General features: G+C 44.0%; 1 protein-coding gene across 2 annotated transcripts in view; it reads right to left on the bottom strand.

Moving 5' to 3' along the window:
• Positions 1-1,173: 1,173 nt before the first annotated feature.
• Positions 1,174-22,823, bottom strand: part of AMOT (angiomotin) — a 49,438-nt gene continuing 27,788 nt past the window's right edge. For both annotated transcript variants that reach the window (XM_041424327.1, XM_041424328.1), the window contains exons 7-13: positions 21,350-21,495; positions 11,760-11,909; positions 10,036-10,226; positions 8,039-8,161; positions 7,179-7,411; positions 6,204-6,428; positions 1,174-5,219 (exon numbers count right to left, since the gene is read on the bottom strand). In XM_041424327.1, the coding sequence (XP_041280261.1) occupies positions 5,119-5,219; positions 6,204-6,428; positions 7,179-7,411; positions 8,039-8,161; positions 10,036-10,226; positions 11,760-11,909; positions 21,350-21,495 (1,169 nt within the window). In that variant the 3' untranslated portion in view covers positions 1,174-5,118. The remainder of the gene's footprint in view (positions 5,220-6,203; positions 6,429-7,178; positions 7,412-8,038; positions 8,162-10,035; positions 10,227-11,759; positions 11,910-21,349; positions 21,496-22,823) is intronic.

The following is a 22,823-nucleotide window of genomic DNA, read 5'->3' as shown; positions in this document are numbered from 1 at the left end:
TGAGAGGGGAGGGGATGGATGTGCTGAGCTGACCACTGGCCCCAGGATTTGTCAGGCTGGTATTTATTACAGCAGGGGAGGTGACAGCTATGTTAAGATCAAACTCAAAAGTCAACAGTGAAATTGCATCAAGGCTGGCCACTTTCAAGCAGCTTCCCAGTAATCCCTGCTCCTTCACTCCGACACCATGAGGGAGGAGAGATAAATTAGGAGGCAGCAAAATGCACCAAGAATAGAGGAACAAAAAGCACATGGGTCTAGCGCAGGCTGTGATGTGGAAAATACTCCCAGGGCTGAAGGCTGCTCGTGTGCTGATGCCCTCAGATGTCTGGAAAAGGGAGCAGGCATCAAAGGAGAGGTGGCTGTCACCGCAGCTCAAAGTGCTGCTAATCTGCCTGTTAAAAGGTGTGAGCAGTGGGCAGCTGCAGAGCCACCCAGAGGGGAAAATAATTCGGGATGCTTAAGGGAAGAGACTGGAATGACAATTATGTTATCCTGTAAAATCTCTGATTAGGAGTTGAAAACCCAAAGGCAGAGGCCAAGCAGTAGTGAGGAGGAGGGAAGGTGAAGATTGCTTTTGTTTTGTATTCCATAAGCTTCTCATGCCAAACAAATTTACTGCAAAACAAGCAAATCAGTGGGAATAAAGCTGAAAACACAGGATCCATTTTTTAAAAATACATGGATACACATTTACAAGACTTCTTAGTGCATATTTACACTGACTATTTTGTTTTCTTTCTAGAATTAAAGCTGCCATAAACTTTCAAAGACTTAAGGGCTGTTTCAACAGCTGAATTATAAAACAGCCCAGTCACAAATTGCAAAATAAACTTGGATGGTTTACATAAAGGAGGAAAAAATAAACCACGTGATTCACTTAAATATAAATTTATATAGAAAAGATAATTCTCTTGACACACTGTCTATGGTTGTGAAATTGTAAACATTAGTATTTTAATTCATGCTCTCACTGTCTATGGTTGTGAAATGGTAAACTTTAGTATTTTAATCCACGCTTTGATATTTTGGGTCCTAAAGAGAAGCAGCTGACAGGGCCTCTGTTAGACCACAACCCTGCTGGGAGGGAAACTGCTCAAAGCCATTTGCCCCCAAAAACTCTGCAAGATGATGCTGGTGGAAACCAAACTCTAAAACCAACTTAGAAGGAGATCTTTTTGAAAAGAAATGTATTTTCTTCATAAATACAGTACAATTACATTTTACAATGTCTTTTTACTTCCTAGACATAAAAACACTAACTTTTACAAAAGAGTTCCTATACAAATACATGAAAAGAGACCCTCCCCCCTCCACAGCCCCCTGTCCCCCGGCCCTGGCACGGAGCACACCCAGGGCAGCAGGGGTGTGGATAGCTGTGGATAAGCTATGCCAGGATAAGCTGTGCCAGCCCTGGGGAGAGCAGGCTCAGCTGGCCCGGGCTGTTCCTGCCCTGGGCACTCCGCTTTGGGTTTGTCGGGGGAGCAGAGCCTCGGCGCGGCCGCAGCCACCGCGGGTGCCACGCGTCCCCCACGCCGCTGGCCCCCGGAGCAGGAGGTGGCCTCGGAAATGGGCCTGGCCTGAAACTCTGTGAGTGGCCCCCGACTCAGGCAGCCCCAAAAAGCAAAGCAAAGACCGTGCTCAGCTTCCAGACAGAACACACGGGGAGAACTTCAGCCCCGGCACACGCGGTGACCTCAGTGTCCCCCTGCAGACTCCTCACACATCCCCTTGAGTCCCCAGACACCGAATCGCTGCTCTGACCCCCCAGGAGCTGCCAGGTGGGAGCTGTTTCATTTAATAACAACCTTGGGCCAGGTGGAACAAAAGTCTCTGGATCTCGGGCAGTTCCCCAAGCAGTGAGACCACAAAGTAACTGCCCAAGGGAAGGACTTGGGAGTTTGGCCTTTCTGTAAGCAGTGAAAGGAAAGAGGAAAAATAACTAAACTTCACTTTCTTGTTTTGCTCTACAAAGAATATGTGGCTTTCTTTATAAAAGCTACAATTCTGCTTCTAATACCCGAGTTTAAGAAAAACTCTTAGTCTAAAATTTTGGTTTGCAAAGGTCGTTGCAATCATTGTTAAAAACCACTTTCTACTAGAAATAAGCTCTACAGAAGGCAAAGGAACTAGGTGTGCAGTTGTCTCCTTAAAGCAGTTTCTGTTTTAAAAACAAAATAAAAATCTGTACAGAGACTGAAGACTATAGTACACATCTTCCTCAAAGCAAGCAGCTCGTTTACATTCACACCAGGATGGCTCTGAGGAAGCTCCAGGGGAAGAATACATTCCTGATGGCTCCCGGTTTGTCAGCACAGGAAATCAACCTTCAACTTCTACAGCAAAGTTTTGGGGTTTTGCTTGTTTTGGAAGAAATTGAAATTACAAAATAGGGCAAAGAGCCCGACCTAAGCAGTGTGAAGCTACACCATCTTCCAAAATTACTTCAGTGGGTGAGGAACTGCCAAGGCTCCTGCAATGCTGATGGTTCAGGCTGTCAGAGACAGCCTGGCTTCCATTTCTGGAGGAGATAGTTGCTGTATTTTATTCACAGAAAGCTGTTATGTCCTTTTTGATTTGTAAAAACAAAATGCAGTGGCCCTCCAATTGAAAAGGGTGAGCTGCAGGGAGGATAAAACAATTATTTTCACCTGAACAGCCAATACTGATTGGGGAAAATCAGTTTTCATAAAGAGGCTTTATCTGTAAAAGATCCAAATTTTCCCAGACATTTTAGAATTTATGTGAATCAAGAGAGTTGTAACTGTTTATTTAGAGCCCTACAGTTGTAAAACTTCTTTCCAGATGCTGAACTGTATTTGTAAAAATGGAATATTACTTTTCCTGACTCTAAAGGAAGAGAAAAGCATTCAAACAGTTCTCCCCCTTCTCACACTGCCACTCAATGGCATTTGATTTCCCTTGCTCATTTTAAGCCAAGCCCACAGAATATAATATAGATATTTATGCTGAAATGGCAAAAAGGTGGACATCTTGAGCTAATGAGAAAAGCTGCATTTCCAACAACTGTGGAGGAGGAAGAGAGATCAAATCATCCAGGGTGGGCATTACTTCATAAACTGGGATGGAATTAAACCAAGAGAAATAAAAGCAAGACATTCTCAGGGATGAGAATGAAGTGGTGGTGGACAGAGTGCCTGGAAAAGAGTGGGGAATGGTTCAGAGGGAAGGGAGGTCTGGAACTGTCTGGAAAGACATTATCCCACAGGACAGGCAAAGCCAGGCAGTGCAGCTCTGCAGTTGGCTGATGGAAGGGGTTTGTGCCTGGCCACAACATCTCCCAGCCCACCCCTGGCCACCTCTGCCTCCTGCAGGACTGGGAATACGGCCTGGAGATCCCTAACCAGCAGCAGCCAAGCTGCCAGAAACGGTGGGAAGTGTTTTCCTTGGATTGTAAGTGATTATTATCAGAAGGACAGCTCGGGGCTGAGCTTTAGGCACCACCTGTGCAGAGAGAGGCACCTCCTCTCCCCTCCCACTGTGAAATTCCTGTGATCCCTGGTGGTCTGGTAAGGCCATTTCATTTGAACACCACAGCAGTAGTATCAAACAGGAATTAAAGACATTCACTAACTCTGTGATAATTAATTGCTGGATTTCCTTATTTCTGGGGTGAAACGATCTGAAATGAAAATTTTGCTACTCTAATGCTGCACAGAAAGCTGAAACTAGCCAGGTTCCCAGTGTGTGACCACTGGCTAATGAAATATTTTAATTTTCAAGTACAAAAAAAGAGTAGGTTTTAACAGAAATTAATATTGAAGTGTTTTAATAAAATGCAAAGACAGTAACAAAAAAAAAAAAAAAAACCAACCACTCATGTACTTCTATTGGTCTTAATATCTCCTTTTAGTTTCTGTAATCAAAGCACTGCTGCATCTGTGCTAGTTCCCAAATATCTGGAAGTGAACCTCATGACTTAAATATGTAACTTTCTTCTGTAATGCCTCTGGGATTTCTTTAAGCTGCTCTCTCCACTCGGATGAATTAAAGAAGTATATTGAAAGGAGAGAATCTGCCATCTGAACCATTGCACAGAGCTTCTATTTAAAGCTCTACCTCTGAGGCTTTGCTATGTGAAAAAGAATCCAGTCTCTCCAGAAAGGAGGGATACACAAAGTTGAAGGGCATTTGAAATATAGAAAAGTCTACTAACAAAGAAAGATCTCCACAGATGCAGTAGATTAAGTTGTTACATCTACAACAGGGCTTCCCACTTGAGCTATGGTAAATTTGAAGTATTTTCACTAAAGCCAATGGAATTATGATGTCAGAAATCTGATCTAACAGATCAGGGCTGGGCCTGTAAATTCTCCTTATTCATTTATGTAAAATATTAATGCAATATATTATTTACTATCCACTGTAAAATTATTGAAAAAGTACTTAAGTATAAAAGTGTGGCAAATCTTGCAAAAGGAACTACAAATAGGAAATGTGACATTAATCACCAGAGTTGTTTGTTTTAATAACAAAATAATTAAAAAATTAATTTGGGAAGTAAAAAAAATGTTACCACACTGAAAATGAACATGTTTTCAGCCTATGGACATGAAACACCTACTCTGAGTTCTTTCACTGAGAGGAAAGAGGAAGTGAAAGGGAAATCTCCCTTGATCACAACTCAGATTTATCAAAGCTCCCCAGAACACCTGTATTCCAACACCATGAAGTGATGCTCACAACGATGTCCCTGGTTCTGATCATTTTAAGGCCATTAAGCTCAACTTACTACATTCAAGCTAGACATGTAACCAGCACCTGTGAGAGCAGGTACTTCTGCTTAAGAGACTTTAAAAACACTGAAATGAAAGATCACATGTAGTGCACCTAAGGTCTAGTTTTTGTCTCCAGATGTTACCAGATGCAGTATTTAAAAAATAAAGGGGGAAACTTTCAAAGAACAAGCGTTACGGGTTTTTTATAATTTAGAACAAATTATAAATTAACCTGTCCAAACTTTTGAGACATAATATACAAGAGCAAACAGCTGAGTGTTCTTTTATTACTCAGGTACTACATTTTTTTTCCCCAATAAAAACGTCTTTTAAAAATTTCTTGCTACTGTTATCCCAGCTCAGATCCTGGTACAGCCTTTCAGATGAGGTATTCTACCATCTCTCCATCTGGGAGGTCCTGCCCCACAGTCTGAACAGGGGCTTTTCTTTCAAGAGTGCTGGAGTGGAAGAGTGGCCCATCTATGTGATGAGGAAAAACAAGAGACAATTAAAGGTGTCATTTCAATGAGGTTAGAAATGTCACATTAATTTTTAAGTCATTTTGTATCATTGGCCAAAGACAGATAATAACTTATTTAGTTTTAAAAAATTCAATTCCCACATATGCAGCCAGACAAATAAAGCTATTTTATCAAATTCCCTTTGGGTACCTCCCACTGATACACAAATCCACACAAAACTGGAGTGACTGCCTGTAAACCAGTGCAGTCAGGGTGGATTTTCACCACCAGACCTGTTCTCCCTCGATACCCATTAAACAGCACAGCATGGGCAGGAGGCAGAGCCCAGCCAAACTCTCTCTGCCATGAAGAACAACAGCATTGTAATGTGTCCGTAAGGAAAAGAGGCAAGGTTGTGTAATCTGCATTGATTTGGCAGAGTGGGCTGGAAAATGAGCAGCTCTTGCCAGCTGGGAGCTCTGTGGGAAGCAAATTCAGCTCCTGGGACAGTCACTGTCAACTGGATGTCCAAGGCTGAAGTTGCTCCTGTTGACTGGGATGGTACCGAGACAGCTTTATTGTGATAGTTCCCTCTCCTCCTTCTCCCTCCCCCTCTCTGAGTCCACCTGGCTTTGGATGCCCACTCAATGCAACAGCCAGTTTGAACAGCCCATTTTCATGTTTAAACCCCACATCCTACTCAAAACTTACTTCAGAGCAGACACTGACTCAGAGACTGCCCAGGGATTTGCATCTTCCTGTTCTCAATTCTCTGCTGCACCTCCCTGCCCAGTGTGCCCACACTTATGCTGCCACTCTTCAGGCTTTTCTTTTATTCCTTCAGTGTGTTTGAGACCACACAATCACACTTGTCCCTGAAATCAACCTGTCCTCACAAAAACTAACCCCAGTTTGCCTGGAGGGAGAAAGGGACATCAGGGCTGCCCCAGAGATGGTGAGTGGGTGCCAGGGTCCCCCCGGCACTGGGGCTGAGCTCTGTTACCTGTTTTCTCTGCGCTGTAGGTCAGATTGGTGCTGGGGAGTCGTGCTGGGGTGGGAGCTGCAGGGGAAGGAGCAGCTTTGCCCTGCTCACTGCCCCTGTCTGTCTGGGTGCTGCAGTCTCTGCTGCCTGTCTTGGAGTGGGCTGACAGCAATGGCGTGGAGGGCAGGACAGGAGAGGGGGTGGAGGGGATGGATTCGGAGCGATATTCTGTTCCCAGCAGAACACCTGTGTGGGAAAAGGGAAGGAAATGTCACAGTCACAGAAAACTAACTGGTACCAGCTCTGCACTGATTGCTCCAGGATCTGGAAAGTGCTCCCTCCCTCAAGAGGCAGCATGGGTTTGCCTTTGCACAGCACCTTCCTCCCCTGGGTGCTGAAGTACCTGAGGAATAGCAGCATCCCCATATTGCTGCTTGCAGGTAGGCACTAATCTGCACACTCTGAAATCACCTGCAACAGGCCCTCATTTACATTTCAGGGGTTTTTACTCTCAGTTCTGGGCCTAACTTCTCCCAGAAAAAAAAAAAAGTTACAATTTCATTTCTCAGAACAATGCTGTTGAGCCATTCCAGATAGGAGTCATGTTAGTGCAGGCACAACACTGCAGGATAGAAATCCTGATTAAAATCTCTGCTCCAATTCAAGGAGACTTTACACCTTCAGCCAGCTGTAACACCCAGCTGAAAGCAAGTGCTTGGGAACCCTGAAAACTGTATCCCAGACATCCCTAAAGTCAGATGGCAAATTGGGAATAAAGGCTTACACATTTAATGGCAGAGCATGAGTATCAGAAGTCACTATTTCCCAGAAGTGATTAAAATAAGCAGCTATTTCAAATGTGTCCCATCTTACAGCCAGCTTTACTGCAGGCCAGGCCAGCTGCTCTATCTGTCCAACACACCCTCCTCTGTTGCTCCTGCCTCCACTCCAAGCAGTGGCTCTGAATCAGAATTGCCACTGGTGTTTGGAAATTACCCAGGCTGCCCTTCCAGCTCTTGTCCTCCCTCTTCTCCTCCAGGATGGGGGTGCTGCTCAGGGTTGAGGAGTGGGACAGCAAGCCTGAGCCAGCGTTGGAGATGGACATGAGGGACTTGGCAGGTCTCATGGAGGAGAGCTGCTCTGTCTTGCCAGGCTCCTTGCGGGAGCGCTGCTGCAGCACTTTGATCATGGCATCCTTCTCGATGATCTGAGCATGCAGGGTCTTGATCCTTTGGGGCAAAGAAAAAGGACAGCTTAAGTGTCTCCCATCTCCCTGGACTGAGACCTCAGGGTCCTCATGGCTGTGACTAAGGCTCCCCTAGGCACTTGGAGAGGTGGAGGGAGGATGCCAGGAGATTGTCCTGGGCTCTGGCTGCTCTCTGGCCCACACAGCAGATCATGTGAGAGAGTGTGATACACCCACCCACCCCTGGCTATTGGAAACTGCTCTAAACAGCCATGGAAGGAGCTCTGAGACAAACCTGAGAGTAATGGGCAGGACATGAGACCAACATTTTTGGGGAGTCTGCACTGGGGGCCTGACCCCAGGGAAAACAGCTCTATGAGCCTGTTAAAGGGTGGCTGGAGCCTGGGGTCTGATGAAAATGCCCTGAAGACAGAAGAGGAACAAGCTAGATGCAAAAAATCTAAGACAAGACTTTTTTGCATTAGCCCTCAGTATCAAGACAGGTTTTGGATTGCTGTGTTTATACTTCCTTGGCCAAATGAGTGTCTGGCATTTGACATCGCTGCTGCTGGTGAAGACACAAGAATTTCTGGTTCTGAAGCACCTACCCAGGCAATTCATTTCAAATTCCTGTCCCAAAGAAGCCAGACAGGACCAAAGTGCACTTTACCTTCCCTCCATGTCGAGACACCTCCTGTTGGCCAGCAGGATCTCCTCCTCCTCCTTCTGGATGCGAGCTTCCAGGGAGGTGTCGTAGCTGGGGTTGGGCGAGTGGCTGATCACCGTGGTGTCCCTGGAACAAGCGGGACAGCAGATGAAGGACCTGCTAAGTTTGCTGCTTTCCCCCCAGCAGCACAAAAGTACTGCTTAAATGGAACAAACATGGATATTCTACTTTTTTTTTTTGAGTTTAAGCTGGCTCAGTGTCTTCCAAAAATCCAACTCCTAATTTAATTTGTGTTCTAGTGAAAAAGGATTACAAAAATATGCAGATCATTACAACAACAACCGCCTGTCCATTTTGGGACAGTGCCTCACCTAAACTGAGTCACTGCACTACTCTAAACTGATCAAGGAGGCAAATCCAAGGACACAAGGAGGGGAAAGGAACACCAGGCACTTTTCTTCAACTTCAATTAAAAGCTTTTTCCCTTTCCCTTCCAACAGTATCATACATATCACAGGGGATGTGAATATCAAAGGGAACAAGGCATGGAAGTTTCTTAAGCACTCTTAAACAGCTTGGTCCAAAAAATCTGGAATAAGGTGAAAAGAGTTTCAGACTGGTTCCATATAAGGCCTAATGTAAACAATGTGATATTTGGTCAGTCCACTAACCAAATAATGAGTATTTCATTCTACTTATGAATGTGGCAGGGCATGAGAAGATCATTCACCAAAGAAACCCAGCCTGACCCAGTTCCTGCCTGGGCTCTAAAGCTTTCTTCCTGCAACCTCAGCTTCCCAAGGGATGCCAGCTTCCACTGTTCAAGAAAAGGGAAAGAAATCTGTACAGTGTCGACGAGGTTGCCACTGGAATTAGTGGAATCTAGATGGAAATGGAAAAGCAGAGGCTCTTTCCTGACTGGAGAACATTCTTGTTCATTTAGTGAAACCTGAGCAGGCCTAACACATCCCCTCCCAGTCCATGATAAACAATAGACCAGGCCCCAACTTATCAGCCTACGCTGAAAATATAACATGGCCTCTAAGCACAAGCAGCAGCTGGAGCCTTTAGGGAATCTCTGGGGAGGTGGAAAACAGTGCACAAGAAGCATCAATACCCTAAAATAACAGCTTCCTTCTGAAGTAAGATAAGATAAGTCTTTAAACACTAACACAGCAGATCTACAGCTTCACCCCTGTAATTCCAGTGTGATCTTACAAGCTGGGAAGCCAGTTGTGATAACATCCCGATCTGGATTTGGCTCATGAAACAATCTACAATAAAATCTGCTGTCCAGAACCATAAACCAGTGAGCAATGAAATTACATGCAAGCAAGGCCTAATGCTGAGGAGTTGTACTCCAATAACAGCTCTTGTTTACCAACCAGCTGAGGCACTCAGGCCTATTCACAGCCATAATAAGTGTTTCTGGACAGTTGTCTTGGAATGGGAGCTTGTTACCAAATTTCAGACACCCTTCCCACCCCCACAAGCAGTGCTTTCCATACACAGCAGAATGTTTTGAGCAGAATTTCCTAGTAGATGCTTCTGGTTAGTAACCAGACAATACCACAAAGTAATTTGCAAAAACATTCTGGAGAACAAGGAAGCCATTCAGGGTGAATGATGTGAATCACCAAGCTCACCCCATCTCACATGACTTCAGCAAGGACTGATTCCTGTTTTAAAAATAAAAAACCCCCGAGCCTCTTCTCCTTTGAATCAACAGCATCTAGGAATGGCTCAGAACAATTCTAGTCTGGAAAATGGATCATGTATGTGGAGGAATCTTTCCCGGGAAAAACATTTCTAATTGTTGGCAATTGCACAGCTCCCAGGAAGAGCAGCCAAGCTCCACTTGCTTGCAGAGTTCTGAGGAGCTCTTCAGACCACAGGGTGAGCAATCACGGGAGGATGGCATGACAACATTCCTGGGTGGGACATATGACATTCAACTGGAAAAAGAAAATAATTCCAGTCCTGTGAAAAGTCCCATTTACCTCTGAGCAGCCACAGTTGCAGCTGCATCCAAAGCAAACTGTCTCATCACACTTTCCTCCAGGTATTTCTGTTCCCACTTGGTCATGTCAGCTTCCAGAGCAAGGATCCTCTCCTCCTTCTCACGCAGGAGCTCCATCAGCGCTGTGGCGTTGTACTCAGAGACATTGGCAGCCTGAGATGTGCCCTGACGCTGATGCCCAGGAGGAAAAGAACAAACCAAACAAAAACAGGAGTCTCAGGATGCAGCTGTAAGGCTCAGGGTTGGCTGGTTTGCTTTTTGTCACTGGTTTGACACAAGAACCCCCCCAGAGGGAAATGCAGTGGCTTCATGCTGTGTAGGGCAGGCTAACAAGAAAATACCTGAGATGCAAAATACTCCTCCCAAGGCCTTTTTCCCAAAAGTATATGGAAAGTATCTTTTTTTCCAAGGATGTACATTTGGGCCTTTCCAAAGTCCCAGATATGCATCCCAGAGCTGGACTGTGCTATAGAGATGTACACAGCCCTTCCATAACGTAACACCTGATCTAACACAGACTGACTCCCAAGTGTTCAGCAAGGCACTGACTAGTATCATCCCTTCCAAAAAATACATCCAAAATATTTTTGAAGCATTTGATTACTAAATTAATATGATCAGCGTATAGCTGGGGACTGAAATAATTCAGTTCCAAAGCAAGATTTGGAAGGCAGGCAGTGTTCCCTTTCAAAGTAGGGAAGCATGAAGATTTGCTCAGATAGTTCAGTGAATAAAACTTGCAGTTCTATATGGAAGTCTCATATGGGATCAGCAAGACATTTGACTAAAAAAATTAAATAAATAGTTTAAAGGAATGGGAAGAGGGCAGACTAACTGTTTTATGCTGAGCTCAGAAGTTTTAACCATGACAGGAAAATAATTTTTTGTGTTGACTCAGGTTCAATGTAAAAAGTTGTGGAGTTTAGAGTAACTGGTCTTCCAAAAGTGGAACAGACAAGTTTATCAAACTACTGTAACTCCTACTAAAACCAGTGCAAAACCCTAAGATTTAAATATCTATTCCTATGCAGAGATGGAAGTTAGGGGATAAAAGTAAGCTAAATCACTAAAGCTAATCACTAAATATGATTTAGAACACAGGCCTGCATCCTATTTCCAGTAAAATTCAGACACCTGACAGTTCATCTGTATTTAACATAGGCTGGAGTTAATGCAACTCTGAACACACCTGCACAATCTACTTCTCATTCATTCTTTTCACTGGAAAAAGACTCTCAAGAATACAGTCTGTATGAACCTCTCATCTATTTCCATCAACTGCATTTATAGAATTTGCTTTGCTAGTTTAGCCTTGTGTGCTTTTTTGAATTCAGAAGGTTTTTGAAGGGCCTCTTTTCAGGCCAATTGTTAATGAATTTTATGTAAAATCACAAACTGTGAACAAGAATTTTTAAATAATTTCAAATAACATAACCATGGTATTTAAAGGTACAGCAGCATGTAGCTATGAGGCTATTTCTGATCTTGTCACAGGATGGATCCCCTATTGCTCCTTACCTAAATTCTCTGGTTGAAACAGAATTAAATCAGGTAAAGCAATACAATAGCTAGGAAATCCATGAATCTAACTAATGAAAAAGAAGTTTTTTAAGAACACAAGATAAAAAATGCACTGCCTTTCTCTTGTGTGTGGGACAGGGTGCAATCCTAATCCTGCAGGAGCCCAGCAGGGCCAGGGGGTACCTGCTGCATGCGGAGAGATTCCAGCTCCCTCTCCAGCCGGGTGCGCAGCCGGTGCTCCAGCTGCTCCCTCTTCTCACACGCTGCCTGCAGCTGAACCAAGGCCTGCTGCATCTTCTCCACCTTCTCAACATAGACCTGCTTCTTCTTCAGCTGAAACAAAGCAAGAGAAACAATATCAACAACGGGAACGAGAGAGTGAACTTCGGGCTTTGCCACCAGCCAGAGGAAGATGTCCAGGTGACTGCCAGCACCTGAATGGAGCCCACAGGAAAGATGGAGAGAGACAGGACAAGAGGGATGGCTTAGAGGGCATGTTGTGAGGAATTCTCCCCTCTGAGAGTGGGGAGGCCCTGGCACAGGGTGCCCAGAGAAGCTGTGGATGCCCTGGATCCCTGGCAGTGCCCAAGGCCAGGCTAGACAAGGCTTGGAGCAGCCTGGAAGAGTGGAAGGTGTCCCTATGGCAGAGGGTTGGAGTTGGATGATCTTGAAGGTCCCTTCCAGCCCAAACCATACCATGATTCATGCCAGATACCACACTGTCAGTGGGCCCTGGCCTCCTGCTCTGGCCTGGCCACTCAGGATGTTACAGCTCTGTCCCAGCTCTGCTTTCCTGCTGGGTGTTTTTTCCCTTTTTGTCCTCAGTGACCCCATGGTAACGATGGGGAAACAGAAGAAATTATCTGTGGCAAATGTCTGAGAGCAGCAACGGACTAGAAAGGGCACCAGGGACTGACACAGTGTTTGAGTGACTTGATACACATTTCCAAGGTAACTGCAGCAGTGTTTAGAGTTGATCCCCAAGTTGGGAACACTCTCAGTGCAATATTGAAAATTGCTGGCAGCATTTTTACAAGATTAGGCAGAAACGGAATCAAAATTTGTAGCATCCTACTGCAGTCCAATCAAAATAAAATAATAGGATAAAAGCACACACCAGCCATGGCCCAGGCTCTCCCCATGCCAGGTTTATCCAGATTTATCCCAGCAGTCTGGCCATTCTTCTTGGCCTGAGAGGTCCTACTCTGTTCCTGCCACTGCCCTTTCATCCTCCTCCACTGTTCATCCCACAAACCAAGCTGCCACCCTGCCTCACAAGAAGCAAGAAAAAGTACCACACTGAGCCCCCCAGTAACTGTCTTAGCAAGGTTAATCCACAGTTCATGCAGAATAAAAATGAACTAAAATATGACCTAAAAAAAATGAAATAAAAGATACCCAGAGCCCGGTTCTATTCAAATACAGGGAATACTGCACACCTGTGGGCATTATTTTCTGTTTAGGAAAAGACTAACAATTGTGCAATTAGCTGGCCCTGTGCAGCAAATCTGGGGCACTGCTTTTGTAGCTCTGATTGTCATAAACCCTGAAATACAAAAATAGCAGGAAGAAGGCAACTTTTCCCAACAGTCAGAGCCAAAGTTCTAGACAAGCACCACAATGCAAAACACAGACTCCCTTATGTGAGTTCAAAGAGCTGCTCTACAGCCTGATGGAAGAAAAGTCCACTGAGGGATATTAAAGACAAAAGACACCACTTTTGGCTCAGGAAGTCCTTCTTGGAAGCGGAAAGTGTTCTGGGAAAGTATCAGTGCTGGCTGGCCCCATGCTGACAGTGCTCCCTAGGAATCTGCTCTCAGTTTCAGCAGACACAGGATACTTTGATCTGAACACCACGAACTGTTCTTACATCGCACCTTTGCTTCAAAAAGGTCTCATCATGTGTTTCTTAAAAAATTTTCCCTTTTCTCACTCCTGTTCCTTCAGGCAATGCAAAGAGCAGAGACAGAAAAATCTCCAAACAATATTAATCCCAGACACAGTATCCTTTTCTTCTCTCCATAAAGTCAGCAGGCATCTAATCTCACAGCGTGAATGTTGCTGCCTTAGAGGATTTTCCCCAAACAAGAATTTTATAATAAAAGTTACAATAAACAGTGAGCAATCCAGCCAAAGGACTTCCCACCAGTGCATGTACAGTAGAAAGGTATTTTTATTCTTTGATTGCCCAAGATTTCAAGCTTGTTTGGAATGGGAGGGAGGAGAACATTTAAATGTAACTTAATAGTCCACTGCTGCTCTGCAGAAAATCAATAAATGTGTTATACTTAATAAATCTTTTTATTCCGGATCATAGTACTTGATAACATCAATTTAAAGTTTGTCAGCCTTCACTGAAATGTGGATTAATGCATCAGTTTTAAACTTAGATTAACAGCAGCTCAAAGTAGCCAAAAGTGATAAACATAGGGTCAGCAGCAGAACCCAGAAATGGAGAGCACTCAGTATCTTGTTTTGACCTGGACAAGAGTGAGAAACAACTTGATAAACTCACTAGCAGTGAAATACCGTGCACCAAGCTGAAAAATAATCTCTTGGAAACCAGCTCTCCTCCCTCTCTCTTCTTTATAAAAGAAGTTAAGGGTGAGATGGTGGACATTTTGTCTCATTACCTACTACAAAGCATTTAAATTCCTGAGCAGTTTTTTAACACACAGGTAAAATCCTGCAAAAGCAGCAACCAGCAACATTTTAGAGTTTCGCAATTAACAAACCTGAGTATGCATATGTGTGGATTAACACTCTGGCCTGCATTCAAAGAATACCAAGAGCCCAGCCAAAAAGCAGAATTAGGACACAGAAATTCCACTGAAACATCCACTTTGAACGTTCTCCCATCAGCCAAACCTGCAGGTGAAAAGTTGCAACACAAGCTGTTGCCCAAGCTCCCAGCACTGCCTGCACATGCCTGACTCGGGCACCAGCCCCAACGCACAGGCACAGCTTGTTCAGTGGCTTTGCAGAAAGACAACATTTTTCCTCTCCCTTCACAAGATGCATTTCATCTTCCAGCATCAGGAAGAATTAGGAATGTTGGAAGATTTAGGGCTGGTGTGTGTATTCTTTTCAACAGCTTAAAACTGGAATTAATTCACAAATTCTTCAAATAATTTTCAGTGTTTTGGAACCCAGGTGTTCAGTAAGCTTTAAAGGCATGGGATGTGCTCCAGACAACTCAACTTTCCTAATGTCTTTTGTCAGAATTATCCTTTGTCTATAAAATAATCTCATTTCATGCACTTGCTGCCCTCAGTTAAGTCACTGCATATTCTGGCACTCTGCTACTACAAGTATTTGTGAGAAAAATTTACTTTTCTGTGAACCAGGATTCTCCAGAAGTGGTAGAAGGGAAATCTAAATTTATGCAGTTTTGGTTTTCATCTCTCTGACCAGATCTAGCTCTCATTGTAAAGAGGATCAGGAATGATTCTTCCAAGCACAGAGGGATTTCATTACCAGAAATCAAGAGCATGATCTTGTTTTCCTAAGACAGGAATTGGAAACAATTTCCTGAGTATTGCCAAGGTGCTGAAGACATAACTAAGATGGGAAGAAGGAAAAAAGGCAGCAAGCTGAGGCTTGTTCTTGGTCATTTGCCATGGATTCCCCACCCTCCCTCTCTCAGCAAAGAACCAAAACTGGCTGCTCAGTGCCAAGGGCCACAGCAACATCTACCAGGGCAGGGATGGCATCAAAGGACACAGGAATTCTCTCCTCTGCATCAGGCCTTGCAGAGAACACGTGCTCTAGATAAGAGTTCATTCCTGAAGCTTTACAAGGATGCAGTCACACCCTTTGGGATGTAATTTTAAATAAATTTGACAAGATAGTAATTTTCCTTTTGATGGCACAGCATTTAACTAAGAAGCAAGCTCATGTTCATTTAATGTATCGTAACTGCTTTGCCTCCAAGGGTGCTCTGAAAATGCAGAGCATTTTGCTAATGAGAATATCTTTATTTTAACACCTATTTATGATGTAAGATCTCAAATAACCTCAGTGCATGTCTGGAAGCACAGCACGATGACTGTATCCACTCCCAGCATTTCCTACAGCACAATTTTAATAATGTCCTTATCATCTCCAGGTCAATCCCTGACTGCTTTGGAAAATGTCCTAACCAAGCATCAGAGGTCAGGCTATAATTCTAACTAAACCAATGTAAACAGGAGCAGCCACTCTCCAGCTGCCATTTACTACAAAGTTTATGTAAATTCTGCAACAGGACTCAGGACAAGAAAAATAAAGATGACCATGACTGTCCTGGGCTCTGCAGAAATCCAGGGCACAAAGAGCAAAGCAATGCAGGGAATATCCCTGAAAGCCTCTCTGGCTGCCTGATCAAGTATTTCCAGCTTCATTTAACTTCCCCTCTCCCTTGGTATGTGTACTTGCATGGCTTAAAATCAATGGCCAAAGACAAGTTTTCCTCTCAGAAACAGGGGATATTTGATTATTACCACAACTGCCCAGCAGAAAAGGAATTAACAACATTCTAAAGACCAAACAAATCCTGTTCCTAATTTATTTAGGCTTTGACAAACCATGCAATGCCTTTCAGGGATCCCAGGTCCTTGCAGAAGGAAGGCTCTGAGGAGGGCACAGAGGTTCATGGAAAGGGAGCAGGGGCATGCAGGAATGAGGAATTTTCAGTCAAGACACAAGGCACAAAGGAGGCTGTAACATCCTCTAACTGGAGCTGCCTGTGCAGGACAAACACAGCCCTGGACACAGCAGGTGAGGAGGAAGGATCTTCTTTCAGGAAAGAGATTCATTGCTTCCAGATGCGTTACTCAGCAAAGATTTTTTTTTTCTTTTTTTTTTTTTTTTTCTGGGGAAGAAGAGAAGACTTCCTGCACTGATTCAGAACTCTCCCAGGCATTTTGTGAAACCCAGCCATTACCCTCTTCATCTTGGACAGCTCCTATTTCAGCAAATTGGTAACACTCATCAGCATCTGCTTGTCTCCCACCCACTATTTCTGATGTCTTCAAAGTCCTTTGTTTAATATATTCAGGGTGTTTTCATAACATTCTGGGTTTATCCTAAAGCTGAATCCTTTCAGATGCAGCTGAAAATGTGTTTCCCCACAAGAATTTGCCTGCTATGGCAGAAATGTAGTTAAAAAAAAAAAAAAAAGCCAGCAAGCACGTTTACATCACCTCACCCTCTTGCAGTTGGAATATATTCCTCTAGGATGCCTTTGAACCCTCAGTTTGTTTGAATTCAGGCCCAACAAGGCGCCAGTGGCCTCAGCAAGAATTCCTGCTGAAACAATTTGGTAACACTATCCCCATGCTAGGGAACAGGGCTTGTGGCATGGCAATGTCACAATGTCGTCGCCCCGTTTGTTTGTGTTAAAATAAAATTCTAACTCTCAAAGCCACCGCTGGAAAATCACTAACAGGCAGAACATGTGAGGCAGTGACATGGTAATAAAAAGGCAGTTCTGTCACAAGAATGCAGCTCATTAGATAGAACCAGTTACAGGGAAAACAGAGAAAACAGACTCCTCGGCACCCAATCCATCCAGGAGTGACAAGCCATCCAAAAATTGTCCCTTTTAGAAGCAACTCTTTCCTGAAAGGAGTATTAGGTAGCTGTCAGAGTCTATGTGAAACAAAGCTGTGGAGACCAGGAATATCTTTTTATAGACCCAGGGAAGTGACTGGAAAAAACCAGAGCAGGCATCAAGCAGCCAGCTCTCTTTGGGTCTCCTCCCTGCAAGCCAGAGCTCTGTTCTGAAAGCATCTCAGGCACAGCATAAAAAGTACAATAGATGTCATTGGGAAATGTATTTTTGCATTTCCCCCCAGACAGAACCCTCAGTGTTATCAGGAAAAGAGCATTTTTTTCTCTGCACAACAGAACAGTGAGAAATGAACACTATCTCAGCTGGTATCTGCTTCATGTGGAATTGTGATGGCTGAAGTATCTTAGAACTTCTAAACACAAGCAATTTTAGAAAAGATATTTCATTCAAACTTGTTCCCTGCCTTATCCCCCAGTTTCTACCCATTAGAGAGGCCGTCTGTCTCCTCTTCCCACTGCAAGGTGTGTGTGTGTGTGTGAGAATGGCAAAGAGCAGATATTTTTATCTTCCTGGTGGTTGTCATTATTCTTCAAAGCTGTCTCCTTGAGGAACTTGGTAAAAAAGTCATTTGTAAAGCAGTGGAGCAAAGGAGTACAAGTTACACTACTATAAAAAGCCCACAAACTTTTCTTAAGTTGAAGTGCGGTCTTCCATGGTATAAGTTAAATAGGGTAAGCAGAAATGACCAAGTTTGAGGGGAAAAAAAAAAGTAAAACCAGTAGCACTTGTAGCCTCCACGCTCAGCAGTTGTGGTTAGATAAAGTATTTGGCACCAAACTCCCTCCTGCAACATTCCAAGCCTGGTAAGGACTGGCAGCAAGTCAGCATTTACTCAGAGTCAGGTGGGTCAGGATGGTCCTTTCTGCAAAGCCAGCAGTTCTGGCCCTGGCCCAAAGCAAAGCCCAGCTCAGCTGCTCCATCTGCTCCAGGCTGTCAAGGTGCATGTGAGCAGATGGGGTTAAATCCTGTGTGAGCAGCCACAACCCTGCTGCCATCCCACTTGAGACCCTCACAAATGCTCCAAAATGAGATCTTTTCATTGCTTTAGCTCCAAATATTATCACTAACTCTTTCTGACTGTGATATACATTTTTAAGCTAAAATACATTTTACCTCAAATATGTTCAATTTATGTCAAATGTATTACATGTAATGAAAATAATCTGAAGTTTTCATTTTAGAAACCACAGACCAATACTTGACTAGAAACAATTTTAGTAGGCTGCTGATTTATGTAAAACTGTGGAACATTTACTAAAGGGAAGAACAAAAATAGAGAAGTGAAAATAGGGGTTATGGGTTAATAACTGTGTATCTTTATGGAGAGTAGAGAAGTAGTAAAGTTTAAATATTATATATAAAACATATACATACTTAGCAATTCTGTTCAGACACATTTAAGTTTGCTTTAAATATTTATGATCACTCACCCTATTTTGCACTTTGCAGAAATAAACCCCACATTATCAAAACCTTTAATGGCAGCTTGTTCTAAATTTGAAGAGCCAAATTCACCCCTGCTAACAGGAGAAGCATTCTGTGAATGTCTACTTTTGCATCCAACTGCTTCACACTGTACTTCAGTATCTCCAAGATCACTCCTTTCTCCATCACATTTAGCATCCCATTATCTCTCCTTTCACTCTAACTTGGATGCTAAAATCCAGTATATATAAAAACCCTCAAAGCTCCACAGGTGTAGACAAGTGTCTAGATTTTACAGATTTTGTCCAGACTGGCAATTCAAGCCAAGGGTTTTGAAAGGAATCTAAAGCTCCAATTCCAATGCAACATTTAAATTCAGCTACAGTCATATATGGCTTATAGCCCTCCCTAGAATGGAAATATTCTTTTTATAAAGGATCTAGTGCACACAGGGCAAGGTTATTCTGCTTAATAGGAAGTCAAAATGGAAAGGGTAAAAAGAAAAGGTGAAAACTTACATTATAGGAGGCTACAAGTGAAATATGCATCCCCCCACTCAGGCCCTGAGCCAGAGCAGCTGCCAAACCTGAGCCTAAGAAACTCCACCCTCTGCTGCAGGACCAGTTTGGAAATTCCTGACACTTACAGGGACCAGTCACTCAGATTAACCTGGCCAGAATAAAGAAATAACCCACTAATTGTTCATATCTCTTGGCCACTGAATGCCACTAACTCAGAATGGTGTTCCCAGCCCCTTCTAAAGGTGCCCTGAGCTCTGAGCAGCTCCTTGGCTGCTTTTCAGAGTAACCAAACAGCCTGGGGATTGGAGAACTTTCCACAGTTCAACACTAATGAGGCAACAAATGCGTTATAATCCTAAGTATTTCATTTAAAAGTGATTTGGGAAACCTGCAAAAGTGACTCTTTACCATTTGTTTCCCCTTATTCTCTCTCACCTCTAGGAAAAAGCAGAGTTAATTCCTGCTCCCTCACTGAGAAGCTTCCATATTTATCTACAGCAGGAAGGGTGGCACTTCCTGCACACCCTGGGATTCGAGCAAAGGTTGGATGCATGTGACCAAGGCCTCATGCAGATCATTTCACTCTGGATCAGCCTATGTGTGCTTTTTAAGCTATCATGCGATTTAGCCAGAGTGACTTCCTATTTCACTATGCTACCTAGGCAGAAATACTTTGCCACAGCACTGAACCCAGTTCTTCTAGTGAAACAAGAGCAGTCTTTAGTCTTTTGAAAATAAAATATACAATTATTATTACCCCTCAAGGCTTCAACTTTACTGTGAGGGAGACAAAAAGAGTGCCTACATAGAGGTTCAACCCAGCCAAGTGCTGTGTGTACTGGCCCAGCTGATCAGAGCACCTGATCCACATTGACTCCAAGCATTTTCCAGGGAAACCACAAGGATGTCCCATGTACTTGGAGTTACTGAGCCATCAGACTTTTAGATAAGGTGCTGAAATTTGAATGAAAGCCAAAGAGCTCCAATATATTGCAGAATCAATGAGAGAATAGTTTGAGAGCCAAAGAGAGCCATGTCAGATGTAAATTACCCTATAACGTAATGATCCCTCTCCCCTGAGTAAGGGCAAGTCAGCCACGCCAGGCTAAAAGAGGTTATGAGAGCAGTAAACCCAGAAGAACATCCTGAATGAGCAGAGCAGGTCCAGGGGAGATCCAGAGGGACTGAGAGAAGGCTTCCATGAAGAGATTAAAGGAAGGACAAAAATTAAGGACACCAGGCCAGGGGAGGGCTATTGAGGCAAATCCAGAGCTCAGAGAAGAGCAGGCTAAAACTCAGAAATGAGCTACACCTGTACCAGGGAGAGAAGGATATTCACCTAGTATTTGATATTCCTCCTGTGTTGACACAATGGGATCCTGAAGGGAGAGAGAACTAAAAGCAGACAAGGGGAGGGTTTGAGGAATGTCTCTGAAAGCATCAAAATTCGGGTGGACATAGGCACAGTGCCCAGCTGAGGGTGACGCTGAGTGCTGGTAGCCAGGGAAATGGCAGGGTTGGAGAACAAATCTGCAGTGAGGAAGTGTGCTTGGTCAGGAGATTTCCTCCTGAGACTCTCCATGGAGGAAGAGTAGGAGTAAAGGAAGTAGAGGCTGGAGTGGGAAATGGGGCCTTTGCGAGGAGAGCAGAAGGCAGGAGGAAAGGACGGACACCGTGACACAGAAGGGACAAAGGTGAGAGCCACGAGTGGCAGGGACAAGGCTACAAAAGAAACTGCTGTGAAAGCTGTCCAGCTAAGCAGCTCAAATGCATTATCCCCTCTTGGGAGGAAAGGGAGAGAAAACAACTAAGGTCATGCCCAGCTTATTACAAATGCTGGGCACATACCATATCTGCACTGTCCCCACACCTGGCAAAGGGACAAGCCACATTCATCTGATATTACTTGAAAGTCCATCCAGATCTGAATTTCTGCCAAGTTCAGCAGGTTTCCAGGGCTGAGATTCCACTTCCAGCCCACTTTTACAAGTTGAAACAAAAAGAAAACAAAATATGGCTGCTAAGACAAAAGCATTTCCAAGAAAATAGAGATTTGTGGCTTATCTGTTTAGCTAGTCAACACAAAGCTAAGCCGATAGAAACAGCTTTGAAGAAAGCAGATTTCCTTATAACTTCCACAAGACAAACTCATTCCCACAGCCACTTTTGCTGGAATGCAAGCTACCCTGACTCCTCTTTCTCAGCATTCTTACCTCCTCCTCCAGTTTCACCACCTTGGCCTGAGCGTTGTTCAAGGCCTGGTCTCGGATCTCGATGTGTCTCCGCTGGTCCTCGTTGGTGGAGCGGGCAGCAGCCAGCTCTATTTCCAGTTTCTCTTTTTCCCTCTGTGTTTCCTTGTCTACAAATAAAAAAGTGATAGTTATCAATGCACAGCACTCGTCTCTGCCCAGTTTTCAGGAGCCTTTCACTCCGGAGGTGAAGGGAAGATTGCACTGGGACTTCTCACAAGAAAGAGAATGCAAAGCTAGTGCTAAGAGGGAAAAGAAAAGGACATGGCTTTCAAGGAAGAGAAGGACCTGTAATCCTGAAAAACAAGTATGGTACCTTCAAGCAACAATGTGCCACAAAGATAGTGAGAAGGAACAGAAGGTGCATCACTCAGTACAGTTACTCAGGTAATTTGCTGTGATTATGCAGATGGTTAGTGAAACTTGGCACCTCTTCACCTCTGGGCTTTCAGAGTGGAAAACAAACTGAGTAATTTTAATATCTTGGGCTGGGGAGAGAGATAGCAGACTGGTGTTCCTGAAAAACTTGTGTTCCTTTTTTCCACACTGGCTCCAGACTGGAAGGGGATTCTGCTCTTTCTCAGAGGAACCACCAGCAATACCTTCAGAGGAGTCAGAAAACAAATCAGCAGTAAGAACTCCTCAGTCTTCCTCTACTGCCTGTAAAAATGATCCCCTGGGCCTGAAGTGAGGCAGATACATCTGTTCTGTCCCTTCTCAGAGCAGACCTGCCACCCCAAACACAGCAGCTCATCCTTTTCTGCTGCTCTCCAGGAAGAGCTGGCACAGCAATGCTGAGTGTTGCAGGAACAGGGCACTGCATTCATAAAAAAATAGATAGGATAAAAATAATTGGAGACTGGAGAAATTACCAAAGGGTGTAAGGCAAAGCCACAACACAGAGCTGATGTCCTCTGTGTATGTTGCCATTCCCAGCTCAAGCCAACCAGCTCCAAAGATAACATTAACCCACACTTGCTGCATACACAACCACAGAATACTCCCTGGAGTGATCTACACCCAGCACTGATGACACCAGAGAAACTGCATTCCAGAAACCAATATCCCACGACAAAGGAATGAGGACAAGGAGTGGAAGGCTTGAAAAACAGGAACGAGGTGCTGGGTGTTAGGACAGACTGCATATGGAGTACACAGGCCCATTTGTGCAAGCATGTGCATAACTATATTTACAGGACCACAATTACTCCCTTTCTTCTGCCAGCAAAGAGCCAGGAGCAAAGCTTTAGCAACACAGAGTAGCTAAAGATTCCCTTCTGCCAGGGAATCAACACAGCCCACACACAGGTTGCAAAACAAACCTGTCCACCAACAGCACCCAGAGCTCTGCAGAGCAAACCCAGAGCCAGCCCAGGACATGAGGACAAATGTCATCACATGATGGGTTTTTTTTGCCCATCTTTTCCCAGCATTCTCC

Source organism: Onychostruthus taczanowskii, unplaced genomic scaffold (genome assembly GCF_017590055.1).
Source record: "Onychostruthus taczanowskii isolate IOZ18803 unplaced genomic scaffold, ASM1759005v1 scaffold81, whole genome shotgun sequence".
Classification (NCBI taxonomy): Eukaryota; Metazoa; Chordata; class Aves; order Passeriformes; family Passeridae; genus Onychostruthus; species Onychostruthus taczanowskii.
The sequence above is the reverse complement of the archived record's forward strand: the minus strand, read 5'-3'. Positions and strand labels throughout refer to the sequence as shown.